Raw genomic sequence first — 12,121 nt, forward strand, 5'->3', positions numbered from 1 at the left:
TAATTTCAGAACATTTTCATTACCCCATAAAGAAATCTGTGCTCGGGGTACCTGGGTAGCTCAGTCAGTTAAGCGTCTGTCTTCAGCTCGGGTCATGATCTCAGCGTCCTGGTATTGAGCCCTGCATCAGGCTCCCTGCTCCGCGGGAAGCCTGCTTCTCCCTCTCCCACTCCCCCTGCTTGTGTTCCCTCTCTCGCGGTCTCTCTCTCTCTGTCAAATATATAAATACAATCTTAAAAAAAAAAAAAGAAATCTGTCTTCATTAACAGTCATTCCCCATCTCCTTGAAAGCCCCCTGCCCTACACGATCACCAGTCTCCTTGCCATCTTTTTGAATATTCCTATTCTGTTAATTTCATATACATGGAATCATATAACATATGGTCTTTTGTGACTGACTTTAGTCATTTAGCATATTCAAGGTTTGTCTATGTTGTAGTATTTATCTTTCACTACTTATTTACTTGACACAATTTATACATCCCCTTTAGGCTTCTGCGAGAATCTTTTTTTGTTAAAGTGAACATTATTGTCTTCATTTTTTTTGTTTATATCATATAATGTCAATCTTTAATAGACAAACTAAAAGAAAAAAATGACTCATTTGCTTATAAAACTCATTTGTTCATAAATATATTTTATATGCTATACCATTGATTAAAATTAATATGTCCCTCAGTTGCTTACATAAATTCTGCATTCTCTCAGAATAATACTGTTTTCAAGACGCACTGCCTATTGTTTATGGTGTACTAGCAAAGTCCTAATGTCTTACTTGCCAAATAACTTTTTCATTTACATACATTTGAGATGAATTGACATTATATAGCTGCCTGTGGGGCAAAACTACTTCAAAGTAGAGTACTTTAGATCCAGAATTTGAAAATAAATCTTAGAAAACAAATGTTATAGAAACAGTTGCTGACAGTTCTATTTGCAGCCATTTCCCTAATCAGGTATTAACCACTACAGTGAATTTGAGGATTTTAGAGTTTTATATTCAAAGCTGGGATTTTATGATGAGCTAAATACTCAGCTCCTTTATTTCACAATAGGAAAGGCAATAGTTTTTATTTGCCACTGTTAGAGCAAATGACATAATTTTAGCTCTTGAATTTGTTATTTCCTTTAACCTTTTAATGTTGTTTGTTTTTAGATAAATGCAGTATCACTCTATCTCCTTTACCTTGTGGAAATGATTTCTTCAGGACTCCAAATTATCTATAACACTGATGAGGTATGAATTGCCCATATTTTCTAGTACTAAATTTCATCTCTGAGAATATTTTTTTCCTTTACTTTTTAAAACTTTAGTTTTTAAAACTTAGTTTTATGAAAATGGCTTATTCATATAATCAGATGCTGGATTTTGGATGTTGGAGCAAGAATCTTTATATTAAAGTGCAAAGTGTACTTTATATTAAAGTACAAAGCACTTTAAAAATGAATGGAATATATGACTGGTTGTAAGGCTTTACATCTATGATAGCTCTGCTTCAGGTGATCTGAATGAAATAAAAACATAACTTTCAGAAAATTTTAGTAACAATGAAAGTAAAATAGCATTTGCAGATTTTCTTAGAGTTATTATGTCTTTTTTGTATATCATTGCTTTTTTATAACCCATCCTTTTAAAAGTAAATACTTTTATCATATTATTTTTATTGTGGGACCTCAGTAAGGCTCTTGATGTTTCTAAAACATAAATACAACATTCTTATTAGGAAATCTGAAAAGAATTTATATCCCAAAGATGAGAAGCATTCCTTTCATAGGCACTAATACTTGAACAGACGCATGGACGCACACACATGCTGACACATTTCCAAATATGCCACAGTAAGAACAAAAAGTTTTTATGATTGAAATGGTACATACAATGAGACTCCATCAAAGAGTAGGTATGCTATATATACTTGTTATTATTTCTCTCCTGTGATCCATTCAGGGAGAACAAATGTATCATGTAATTGACACCTGCATCATCATTGGACTGTAGTGAGGGTGCTCTGCTACTGGTATATGTAGTCCTGTCCTTTAGTAGTTTAGTCTTTTACATCCTTCCAGTTGTGCTTTTTCAATAGTAAGTGAAGTCTATTTATTTATATTTAAGATTTTATTTATTTATTTGAGACAGAGAGAGAGAGCATGAGTAGGGGGAGGGGCAAAGGGAGAAGGAGAAGCAGACTCCCTGCTGATCAGGGAGCCTGATGTGGGACTCAATCCCAGGACCCTGGGATCATGCCCTGAACTGAAGGCAGGCGCTTAGCTGACTGAGCCACCCAGGTGCCCATGTAAAGTCTATTTAGATGTGCAAATAAACAGTAAAGAACAAATTAATAATACCCACTTATGGTTTCTTCTGTTTGATTCATCAAAGAATTACATATTTTTATTTCATCCAAATAGTTCTGTTTTTATAATATTGTGAAGTAGTGGTAGTTCAAAGATTTTGGGTAGGGGAGGGTGTGGAAGACTCCTATTTCAGACCAATTTAAGCAGCATCCTAAAGCATAAAACAAATGGAAGGAATTTAACTCTGACTAAGGAGAGGAAGACTCCCAGAACCAGCCCATTTTACTTCTCTTAGAAACTCCAAAGCACTGGGAGAAGTATGCAGCACAACATAGTATGATAACCATTATATTAAGCAACAGTTAACATTGACAGTTGCAAGTGACTTCCCATTAATGTTACTGATGGTGGTGAAATTGCCTTGTTTAGTGGTAGCATTGTTTTGTTTGGTATTCTATTTTCATTTTTAATTTTTAACATTTTGTTTTTTGCTTTCTGAATATCTACTAGAATCTTCAGATGGCAACTGATAGTTTTCAAAAATGTGATACTGCTTTAACTTTTCTATTCTTTTTTTTGTATGATTTGAATATATTTAAGCAAGTTTGGTATTTTCTTCTTAAGCTTTATTTTCTTTTTTTTTTCTTGTCGATTTTTTCCTTACCGTTACCGTTTTTATTTTGTAGATATAAAATTTTTATGTAGCTAATATCAATAGGCCTTTAAATGTACACTTAAAATCCTAGAATAATAAAATGTATTATTGGGGCTCACCATCTTCTTCTTTGATTTTTTTTAATATACTGTGTCAGGAATTATATGGAGAAGCAGTAATTGGGCCTGCATAGAATCTTTCAGGGAGTGAAATTCCTTTTATCTGGGTATTTGAGAGAAATGTATCCTTTGACAGCTGATATAACTTGGGACCATTTCGTTTTTTAATTGTACCTTACACCCTGAATGCCAAGATCATAGTCCTGTCTCTTTTGTTTATTCCCAACCACATCACATCTCAGGGCAAACCAAAGACCTGGGAAGGAAGTGGGAATACCACTCATTTCTTTCTCTCCTTACTGTTAAATTTTTAATTTACCCAAATCTTTATCTTTTTAGGATTGAAGAATACAGAGCTCACACACACATTACACACATGTAATATACATATTATATTGTCACACTTCGTTTTTTTTTTAATAAATTTTAATACATATGTAAACTCATTATATGAAAAGATGTAATTCTTTTTCTTTTTCTTGGTAAATATTAGATACACTTTAATATTGTAAAGGCCTAATTACTTGTATTAAAAATAACCATGCTTTGGTAGAACAAATTTCACAGCATGGTGTTGGGAGATAAAAAGCTATATGCAAACAATGAATCATGGAACACCACATCAAAAACCAATGATGTATTGCCTGGTGACCAACAAATAAAATAAAATTAAAAAAGAAAAAAAAACTTATACATCACAATTTGCTACCTGGGACTTCATCTAGTAGAAAAAAATACTTCAGGAAAGACTGTTTTCAACACCATTAGAAAGACCTCTATCAGATACAGTTAACCAATTTTGTGCTACCAGATTCCATCCATGGGCTCTTGGATGCACGTATCACATCTAAAGAAAACACCAGGACTTCACTGGACCTACACACCATCCGGTGACCCAAAAGTGAGGATTTCCAGGGATGAAGCATATGACAGCTAAAGAAGATAGCTTTCCCACAATGACTGGAGCAGATCTATACAACCTTATCTCACTGCTTCTTACCTCTCTTTTTTTTTTTTTTTACCCCCTCTCTCACTTAGAGAGACAGGGTTTTTTTTTTTTTTAATTTTATTATGTTACGCTAGTCACCATACAATACATCATCAGTCCTTGATGTGGTGATTCATGTTCCATTGTTTTCATATAACACCCAGTGCTCCATGCAGTACATGCCCTCCTTAATACCCATCACCGGGCTAACCAATCCCCTCTCCCCTCTCCCCTCTAAAACCCCTTTTATTTCTCAGAGTCCATAGTCTCTCATGGTTCCTCTCTTCCTCCGATTTCAGCCCCCTTCATTTTTCCCTTCCTTCTAATGTCCTCCACGCTATTCCTTATGTTCCACAAATAAGTGAAACCATATGATAATTGACTTTCTCTGCTTGACTTATTTCACTTAGCATAATCTCCTCCAGTCCCATCCATGTTGATGTAAAAGTTGGGTATTCATCCTTTCTGATGGCTGAGTAAGAGTCCATTGTATATATGGACCACATCTTCTTTATCCATTCATCTATTGAAGGGCATCTCGGCTCTTTCCACAGTTTGGCTATTGCAGACATTGCTGCTGTGAACATTGGGGTGCATATGGCCCTTCTTTTCACTACATCTGTGTATTTGGGGTAAATACCCAGGAGTGCAATTGCTGGGTCATAGGGTAGCTCTATTTTTAAATTTTTGAGGCACCTCCACACTGTTTTCTGAAGTGGCTGTACCAACTTGCATTCCCACCAACAGTGTAAAAGGGTTCCCCTTTCTCCACAACCTCTCCAACATTTGTTGTTTCTTTCCCTGTCCATTTTTGCCATTCTAACTAGTTTAAGGTGGTATCTCAATGTGGATTTGATTTGAGTTTCCCTGATCGCTAATGATGATGAACATTTTTTCATGTGTCTGTTAGCCATTTGTATGTCTTCTTTAGAGAAGTGTCTTTTCATATATTCTGCCCAGTTTTTTGACTTGATTATTTGTTTTTTGGGTGTTAAGTTTGAGAAGTTCTTTATAGATCGTGGATACCAGCCCTTTATCTGTAGTGTCATTTGCAAATATCTTCTCCCATTCTGTGGGTTGCTTCTTGATTTTGTTGACTGTTTCCTTTGCTGTGCAGAAGCTTTTTATCTTGATGAAATTCCAAAAGTTCATTTTTGCTATTGTTTCACTAGCTTTTGGAGATGTATCTTGAAAGAAGTTGCTGTGGCCGTTGTCAAAATGGTTACTGCCTGTGGTCTCCTCTAGGATTTTGATGGATTCCTGTCTCACATAGAGGTCTTTCATCCACTTTGAGTGTATCCTTGTGTGTGGTGTTAGAGAATGGTCGAGTTTCATTCTTCTGCATGTGGCTGTCCAATTTCCCAGCACCATTTATTGAAAAGACAGTCTTTTTTCCATTGCATGTTTTTTCCTGCTTTGTCGAAGATTATTTGACCGTAGAGTTGAGGGTCCATATCTGGGCTCTCTATTCTGTTCCATTGGTCTATATGTCTGTTTTTGTGCCAGTACCATGCTGTCTTGGTGGTCACAGCTTTGTAATATTGCTTGAAATTGGGCAACGTGATGCCCCCAGCTTTGTTTTTCTTTTTCAACATTTCCTTGGCAATTCGGGGTCTTTTCTGATCCATACAAATTTTAGGATTGTTTGTTCCAGCACTTTGAAGAATGTCATTGGAATTTTGATCGGGATGGCATTGAAAGTATAGATTGCTGTGGGTACCACAGACATTTTAACAACATTTATTCTTCCGATCTATGAGCATGGAATATTTTTCCATCTTTTTGTGCCTTCTTCAATTTCTTTCATGAGTGTTCTGTAGTTCCTAGAGTATAGATCCTTTACGTCTTTGGTTAGGTTTATTCCAAGGTACCTTAAGGTTTTTGGTGCTATTGTAAATGGAATCGTTTCTCTAATTTCTCTTTCTACAGTTGTGTTGTTAGTGTGTAAGAAAGCAACTGATTTCTGTGTATTGATTTTGTATCCTGCCACATTACTGAATTGCTGTATGAGTTCTAGTAATTTTGGGGTGGAGTCTTTTGAATTTTCCACATAAAGTATCATGTCATCTGCGAAGAGAGAGTTTGACTTCTTCTTTGCCAATTTGAACACCTTTTATTTCTTTTTGTTGTCTGATAGCTGTTGCTAGGACTTCTCATACTATGTCGAACAATAGTGGCGAGAGTGGGCATCCTTGACGTGTTCCTGTCTTAAGGGAAAGGCTCTCAGCTTTTCCCCATTGAGGACGATATTTGTTGTGGGTTTTTCATAGATGGGATTTTATGAACTTGAGGAATGTTCCCTCTATCCCTATACTCTGAAGAGTTTTAATCAGGAAAGGATGTTGTGTTTTGTCAAATGCTTTTTCTGCATCAATTGAGAGGATCATATGGTTCTTCTCTCTCCTCTTTATTGATGTGTTCTATCACATTGATTGATTTGCGAATGTTGTGCCACCCTTGCATCCCGGGCATAAATCCCACTTGGTCGTGGTGGATGCTCCTTTTAATGTATTGTTGGATCCTATTAGCTAGGATTTTGTTGACGATTTTCGAATCCATATTCATCAGGGATATTGGGCTGAAATTCTCCTTTTTGATGGGGTCTTTGCCTGCTTTGGGGATTAAGGTAATGCTGGCCTCATAGACTGAGTTTGGAAGTTTTCCTTCTGTTCCTATTTTTTGAAACAGCTTCAGTAGAATAGGTATTATTTCTTCTTTGAATGTTTGGTAGAATTCCCCAGGGAATCCATCAGGCCCTGGACTCCTGTTTTTTGGGAGGTTTTTGATCACTGCTTCAATTGGTACTGGTTATTGTCCTATTCAGGTTGTCAGTTTCTTCCTGTTTCAGTCTTCGTAGCTTCTAGGTTTCCAGGAAGGCCTCCATTTCATCCAGATTGCTCAGTTTATTGGCATATAGTTGTTGATAATAATTTCTAATAATTGTTTCTATTTCCTTGCTGTTAGTCATGATCTCTCCCCTTTCATTCATAATTTTCTTAATTTGGGTCCTTTCTCTTTTCTTTTGGTTAAGTCTGGACAGTGGTTTATTGATCTTATTAATTGAACCAACTTCTAGTTTCATTGATCTGATCTACTGTGTTTCTGGTTTCCAATTCATTGATCTCTGCTCTAATCTTAATTATTTCTCTTCTAATGTGTGGCTTTAGGCATTGTTTCTTGGTTTTTCTCTAGTTCTTTAAGGTGTAGATTTAGTTTGTGAATTCGGGATTTTTCTATTTTTTTGAATGAGGCTTGGATGGCTATGTATTTCCCCCTTAGGACCGCTTTTGCCTTTTCCTATAGGTTTTGGACCGATGTGTTTTCATTCTCATTGATTTCCATGAATTGTGTAAGTTCTTCTTTATTTCCTGGTTGACCCCAACATTCTTGAGCAAAGTGGTCTTTAGCTTCGAAGTGTTTGAATTTCTGCCAAATTTTTTCTTGTGATTGAGTTCCAATTGTAAAGCATTGTGGTCTGAGAATATGCAGGGAATAATCTCAATCTTTTGGTATCAGCCAAGACCTGATTTGTGACCCAGTATAGGTGTGTTCTGGAGAAAGTTCCATGTGCGCTCAAGAAGAATGAGTATTCTCTTGTTTTAGGGTGGAATGTTCTGTAAATATCTATGAGGTCCATCTGGTCCAGTGTGTCATTGAAAGCTCTTGTTTCTTTGTTGATTTTCTGCTTAGATGATCTGTCCATTGCTGAGAGTGGAGTATTGAGGTCTCCTACAATTAACGTATTGTTATCAATATGACTATTTTGGTTAAGAGTTGGCTTACGTAGATGGCTGCTCCCATTTTGGGGGCATAGATATTTACAACTGTTAGATCTTGTTGGATAGACCCTTTAAGAATGATATAGTGTCCTTCTGTGTCTCTAATTACAGACTTTATTTTAAAATCTAATTTGTCTGATATAAGAATTGCTACCCCAGCTTTCTTTTGAGGCCCACTGACATGGAAGATGGATCTCCATCCCTTCACTTTCAGTCTGGATGTATCTATAGGTTCAAAATGAGTCTCATAGACAGCATGTGGATGGGTCCTGTCTTTTTATCCAGTCTGCAACCCTGTGCTGTTTTATGGGAGCATTGAACCCATTGATGTTGAGAGTGATTATTGAAAGATATGAATTAATTGTTATCATGTTGCCTGTGAAGATATTGTTTTTATAGATTGTCCCTGTAAATTTCTGTTGTATATCACTCTTGGGATCTTTCTCCTTTTATAGGACCCCTGTTAATATTTCTTGCAGGGCTGGGTTAGTGGTCACTATTCTTTCAGTTTCTGCTGGTCTTGGAAGCTCTGCATCTCTCCATCCATTGTAAACGACAGCCTTGCCAGAAAGAGTATTCTTGGTTGCATGTTCTTCTCATTTAGTACCCTGAATATGTCTTGCCAGGCCTTTCTGGCTTGCCAGCTCTCTGTGGATAGGTCTGACGTTATTTTGATGTTCTTCCCTCTGTACGTAAGGAATCTATTCCCCCTAATTGCCCTTAAGATGGTTTCCTTGGTTCTAAGAATTGCGAGTTTTACTATTATGTGCTGGAGCGTTGTCCTGTTTTCCTTGATCTTGGGAGGGGCCCTCTCTGCCTCTAGGACATGAATGTTTGTTTCATTCCCCAGATTAGGGAAGTTCTCAGCTATAATTTTCTCAAATATATCTTCTAGTCCTCTCTCTTTCTCCACTTCTTCCGGGATTCTAAGTATTCTGACATTGGAACGCTTCATGGTGTCACTTACTTCTCTGATTCTATTTTCATGGATTCTGAGTTGTTTTTCCCTGGCCTCCTCTTTTCCCTTTTTATCTATTCAATTGTCTTCCAGGTCACTTATTCGTTCTTCTGCCTTACTTACCCTAGCTGTTAGATTATCTAGATTAGATTGGATCTCATTGATAGCATTTTTACGTTCTGCCAATTCAGCTTTCATTTATGCCCTTAGAGACTCTATGTTGCCATTAACTGATTTCTCCATTCTAGCTATTGTCTTCACAATTGCTAACTTGAATTTCATCTCTGACATCTTGGTTATATCTGCATCCATTTGTAAGTCTGCTGCATAAGTCAATCTCTGAGTCTTTCCTATTTTGGGGGTTCCTCCTCCTAGTCATTCTGTTGATGAGTGGTTGAGGGTATGTATAGAGTCCAAATTATTGACCACAACCCAATTAAGATGCACCTGTTTTCTAGGGACCTTAGGGTTGTTGGCCTCTTGTTCCCCCAGCCTGTCTTCTGTGGGATAGGCCTGCTGTGCTGTTACTCAGGCAGCCCTGTTTGGACAGAGTTGCCCTGCCCCCTGTGGAGAGGTATGGGCTCAGTGGGAACCAGTTTTTTGGGGCTTTTGTTCTCTGGCGGCTTTCCCTGGCGGCTCTCTGTGTCTCTTCCGCGAGTCAGAGCAGAAGAGACCATTTCCAAACTTCTGCCTCAGAGCAGAGAGACCGGAGTGTGTTCTTCAGTGTGCTCTCCAGGCCACAGTATCTCCCATTTCTGTCTGTGCTGCTATAAACTGCAGCCTCCTGGGTTGTTCACCCTTCCGCAGCGCCCCCAGTCCTGCCTCCAGGTTGGGGCAGATCTCTGCCCTTTGTGCTTCTAAAACTGCCAGGCGCTCCCAGTTCACACACGTGACCCCGCTGCTTCGGGTTTCCGTCCCGGGGGCTGCCCTAAAGTCCTTTCCCTGCCACTACCAGTCTGCAAGTCTTTGCCCGGTCCCCAGCGCCTGAGGCTGTCGCTCACCAGCATTGTAGGCTCCCTTCTGCTGCCGTTTATCCTGATATCTGCCCGTGGAATCATGGCTTCCCGCTTCATACCTCGAAACCAACCACCTACGATACTCTGTTTGTAGAGATCCAGATGTATTTTCTTAAATCTCAGGCTGATTTCGTGGGTGCTCAGAGTGGTCTGGTAGATATCCAGCTTAATTCCAGGGACCAGTTGGAATAGGGTCCCCTACTCCTCCTCCATATTTTCTCTGAAAAGATGTAATTCTTTAATAAAGAAGGGATTTTTTAGACTTTGGTGACCCCACAACTACAAGTTTTAAAGAGTATTTTGAAAGTGAAGATATACAAGTTTGAAATTTTGTCTTCCTTTCCTACATTTTTGATTTGTTTTTATTTTTAATAAGGTATTAAAATCTGTTAATTGTATGTCTTTATATATTGAGGTAGATAAACTACCTGTATGGTTTCTAATGTTCTTTCTGTAGTGTCATGCTGTTACAAGAATAATTTTGGTGTTATTTAATGATGGGTCACAAATAGTTTCATATCATTTTAGAAAAAAACTAACCTCAGATACTCTTCTTACAATCTTAAAATTTAAGTATAAATAAGCAATAATTGGGGATAATACTTGGAATGGTGGTAAATATAGAGATTTGTAGATGTGGAAGTTCTCTTTTGATTGCTACTATTATCATGATGTAATGGAAAGCAGGAATGTCAGCTGAATATGAAAAGGAGCCAAGGAGATTAAAGGTTCAATAGGCAGCAGGGGTGAGATAGACACATGGGCCTGTGACTTTAAATGAGAAAAAATTCCAAAAACCATTCTAATTAATTTACATCATATGACTTTACATGATTGAAGTTGGCCTTGTGTTTCAAACTCTTAAAATTCATGGCAGAAACCAATTAACAAAAACTATAGTTTTAAGGATTTGGGAATACTTTTATGTCTAGAAGGAGTATAATAATCTGAGATGTTGCTTAGAAAGAGTCTATGCGTGGCTTCTTTGAACCAAGTCAGTTGTATTGGATTGTAGATTCTTAGCCCTCTTTTGAAATTTTACTCGAATGTGAGTTAAAAATAAGTGAGTAGTAATGTTTTAGAGATCCCAAAGGCCACCCCTAGGTTTGATGATTCTCTGGGAGAACTCACAGGATCTGGCATGTTGTGGATAAGATTTATTGCAGTGAAAGAATAGAAAGCAAACTCAGCCAAAGTAAAAGGCACCTGAAGCAAAGCCTAGAAAAAAACCAGGTGCAAGCTGCCAATAGTCCTTTCCTGATGTAGTCATACAGAACATGCTTTATTCCTCCAATTGTGACAACGTGTGTCAAACGTTGTCTCTACCATGCACGCTCATTAGGGAGTTATTGCCCAAGGTATTTATTGGGGTCTGGTCACGTAAATACCCTCTTCCTAGCAGGTACCAAATTTCTAACTCTCAGGAAAGCAGGTGTTCTGCCCAACATCTGTTTTGGCAAAAATATTGTTTTCATTAACAGTTTAGGCATAGTAAACCACAACTGTGGCTTAATAAATTATTCCTTCGTCGTAACTATATACAAAGAATATTTCACCATGTATTATTCATCTTAATTACAGGAATTTATAGCTTATATATAAATGATAAAACTATTTCAGATGTTAGAATATTTAGAACTCTTTGTATTAGACTAATGAGCAAGCATAATAGAGCCTAAGAAATCAGAGTATGTAGTACAATATTTTTTGTTTATTCGAACCCAAATGGGAAAATTACATGTGAAAATTGAATCTAATAGCCCCTTATGTATGAGAAATGTTAGAGATTTGTGAGTACTACAATATTCTTTAGTTGTGAATGTCAAATGAGAAAATATAACTGTCATGTTTGCTATGATGCAGCATAGTTTACCAGGTGCTTTTATTTCTTCTTTGGTACTCTTTTTCTGATCTGCCTTGGCATCTTATGATCTTCATAGGTGTTGTTAACCAAATTTTAGTGATGACAGTTTACTTAAAAAAGTCAATCAGAGAAACAGTTATATGATTTCACTCATATGTGGAATTTAAGAAACAAAACAGAGGAGCATAGAGAAAGAGAGGGAAAAATGAAACAAGACATAATTAGAGAGGGAGACAAACCAAAAGATGCTCTTAACTATAGGAAACAAACTGAGGTTTGCTGGAGGCGAGGGGAGTAGGGGACGTGGTAACTGAGTGATGGGCATTAAGGAGGGCACCTGATGTGATGAACACTGGATGTTATGTACAGCTGATGAATCCCTGAACTCTACCTCTGAAACTAATAATATACTATGTTAATTAATTGAATTTCAATTAAAAAAATTTT

At 37.3% G+C, this 12,121-nt stretch overlaps 1 protein-coding gene across 6 annotated transcripts in view; it reads left to right on the forward strand.

Moving 5' to 3' along the window:
• PHKB (phosphorylase kinase regulatory subunit beta) overlaps window positions 1-12,121 on the forward strand; it is a 304,253-nt gene that overhangs the window by 76,029 nt on the left and 216,103 nt on the right. For all 6 annotated transcript variants that reach the window (XM_088027349.1, XM_088027348.1, XM_088027350.1 and 3 more), the window contains one exon: window positions 1,157-1,237. In XM_088027349.1, coding sequence (XP_087883475.1) covers window positions 1,157-1,237 — 81 coding nt within the window. The remainder of the gene's footprint in view (window positions 1-1,156; window positions 1,238-12,121) is intronic.

This window comes from Eumetopias jubatus, unplaced genomic scaffold, assembly GCF_037043125.1.
Source record: "Eumetopias jubatus isolate StellerSeaLion01/CBP00866 unplaced genomic scaffold, mEumJub1_p1.0 scaffold_10, whole genome shotgun sequence".
Classification (NCBI taxonomy): domain Eukaryota; kingdom Metazoa; phylum Chordata; class Mammalia; order Carnivora; family Otariidae; genus Eumetopias; species Eumetopias jubatus.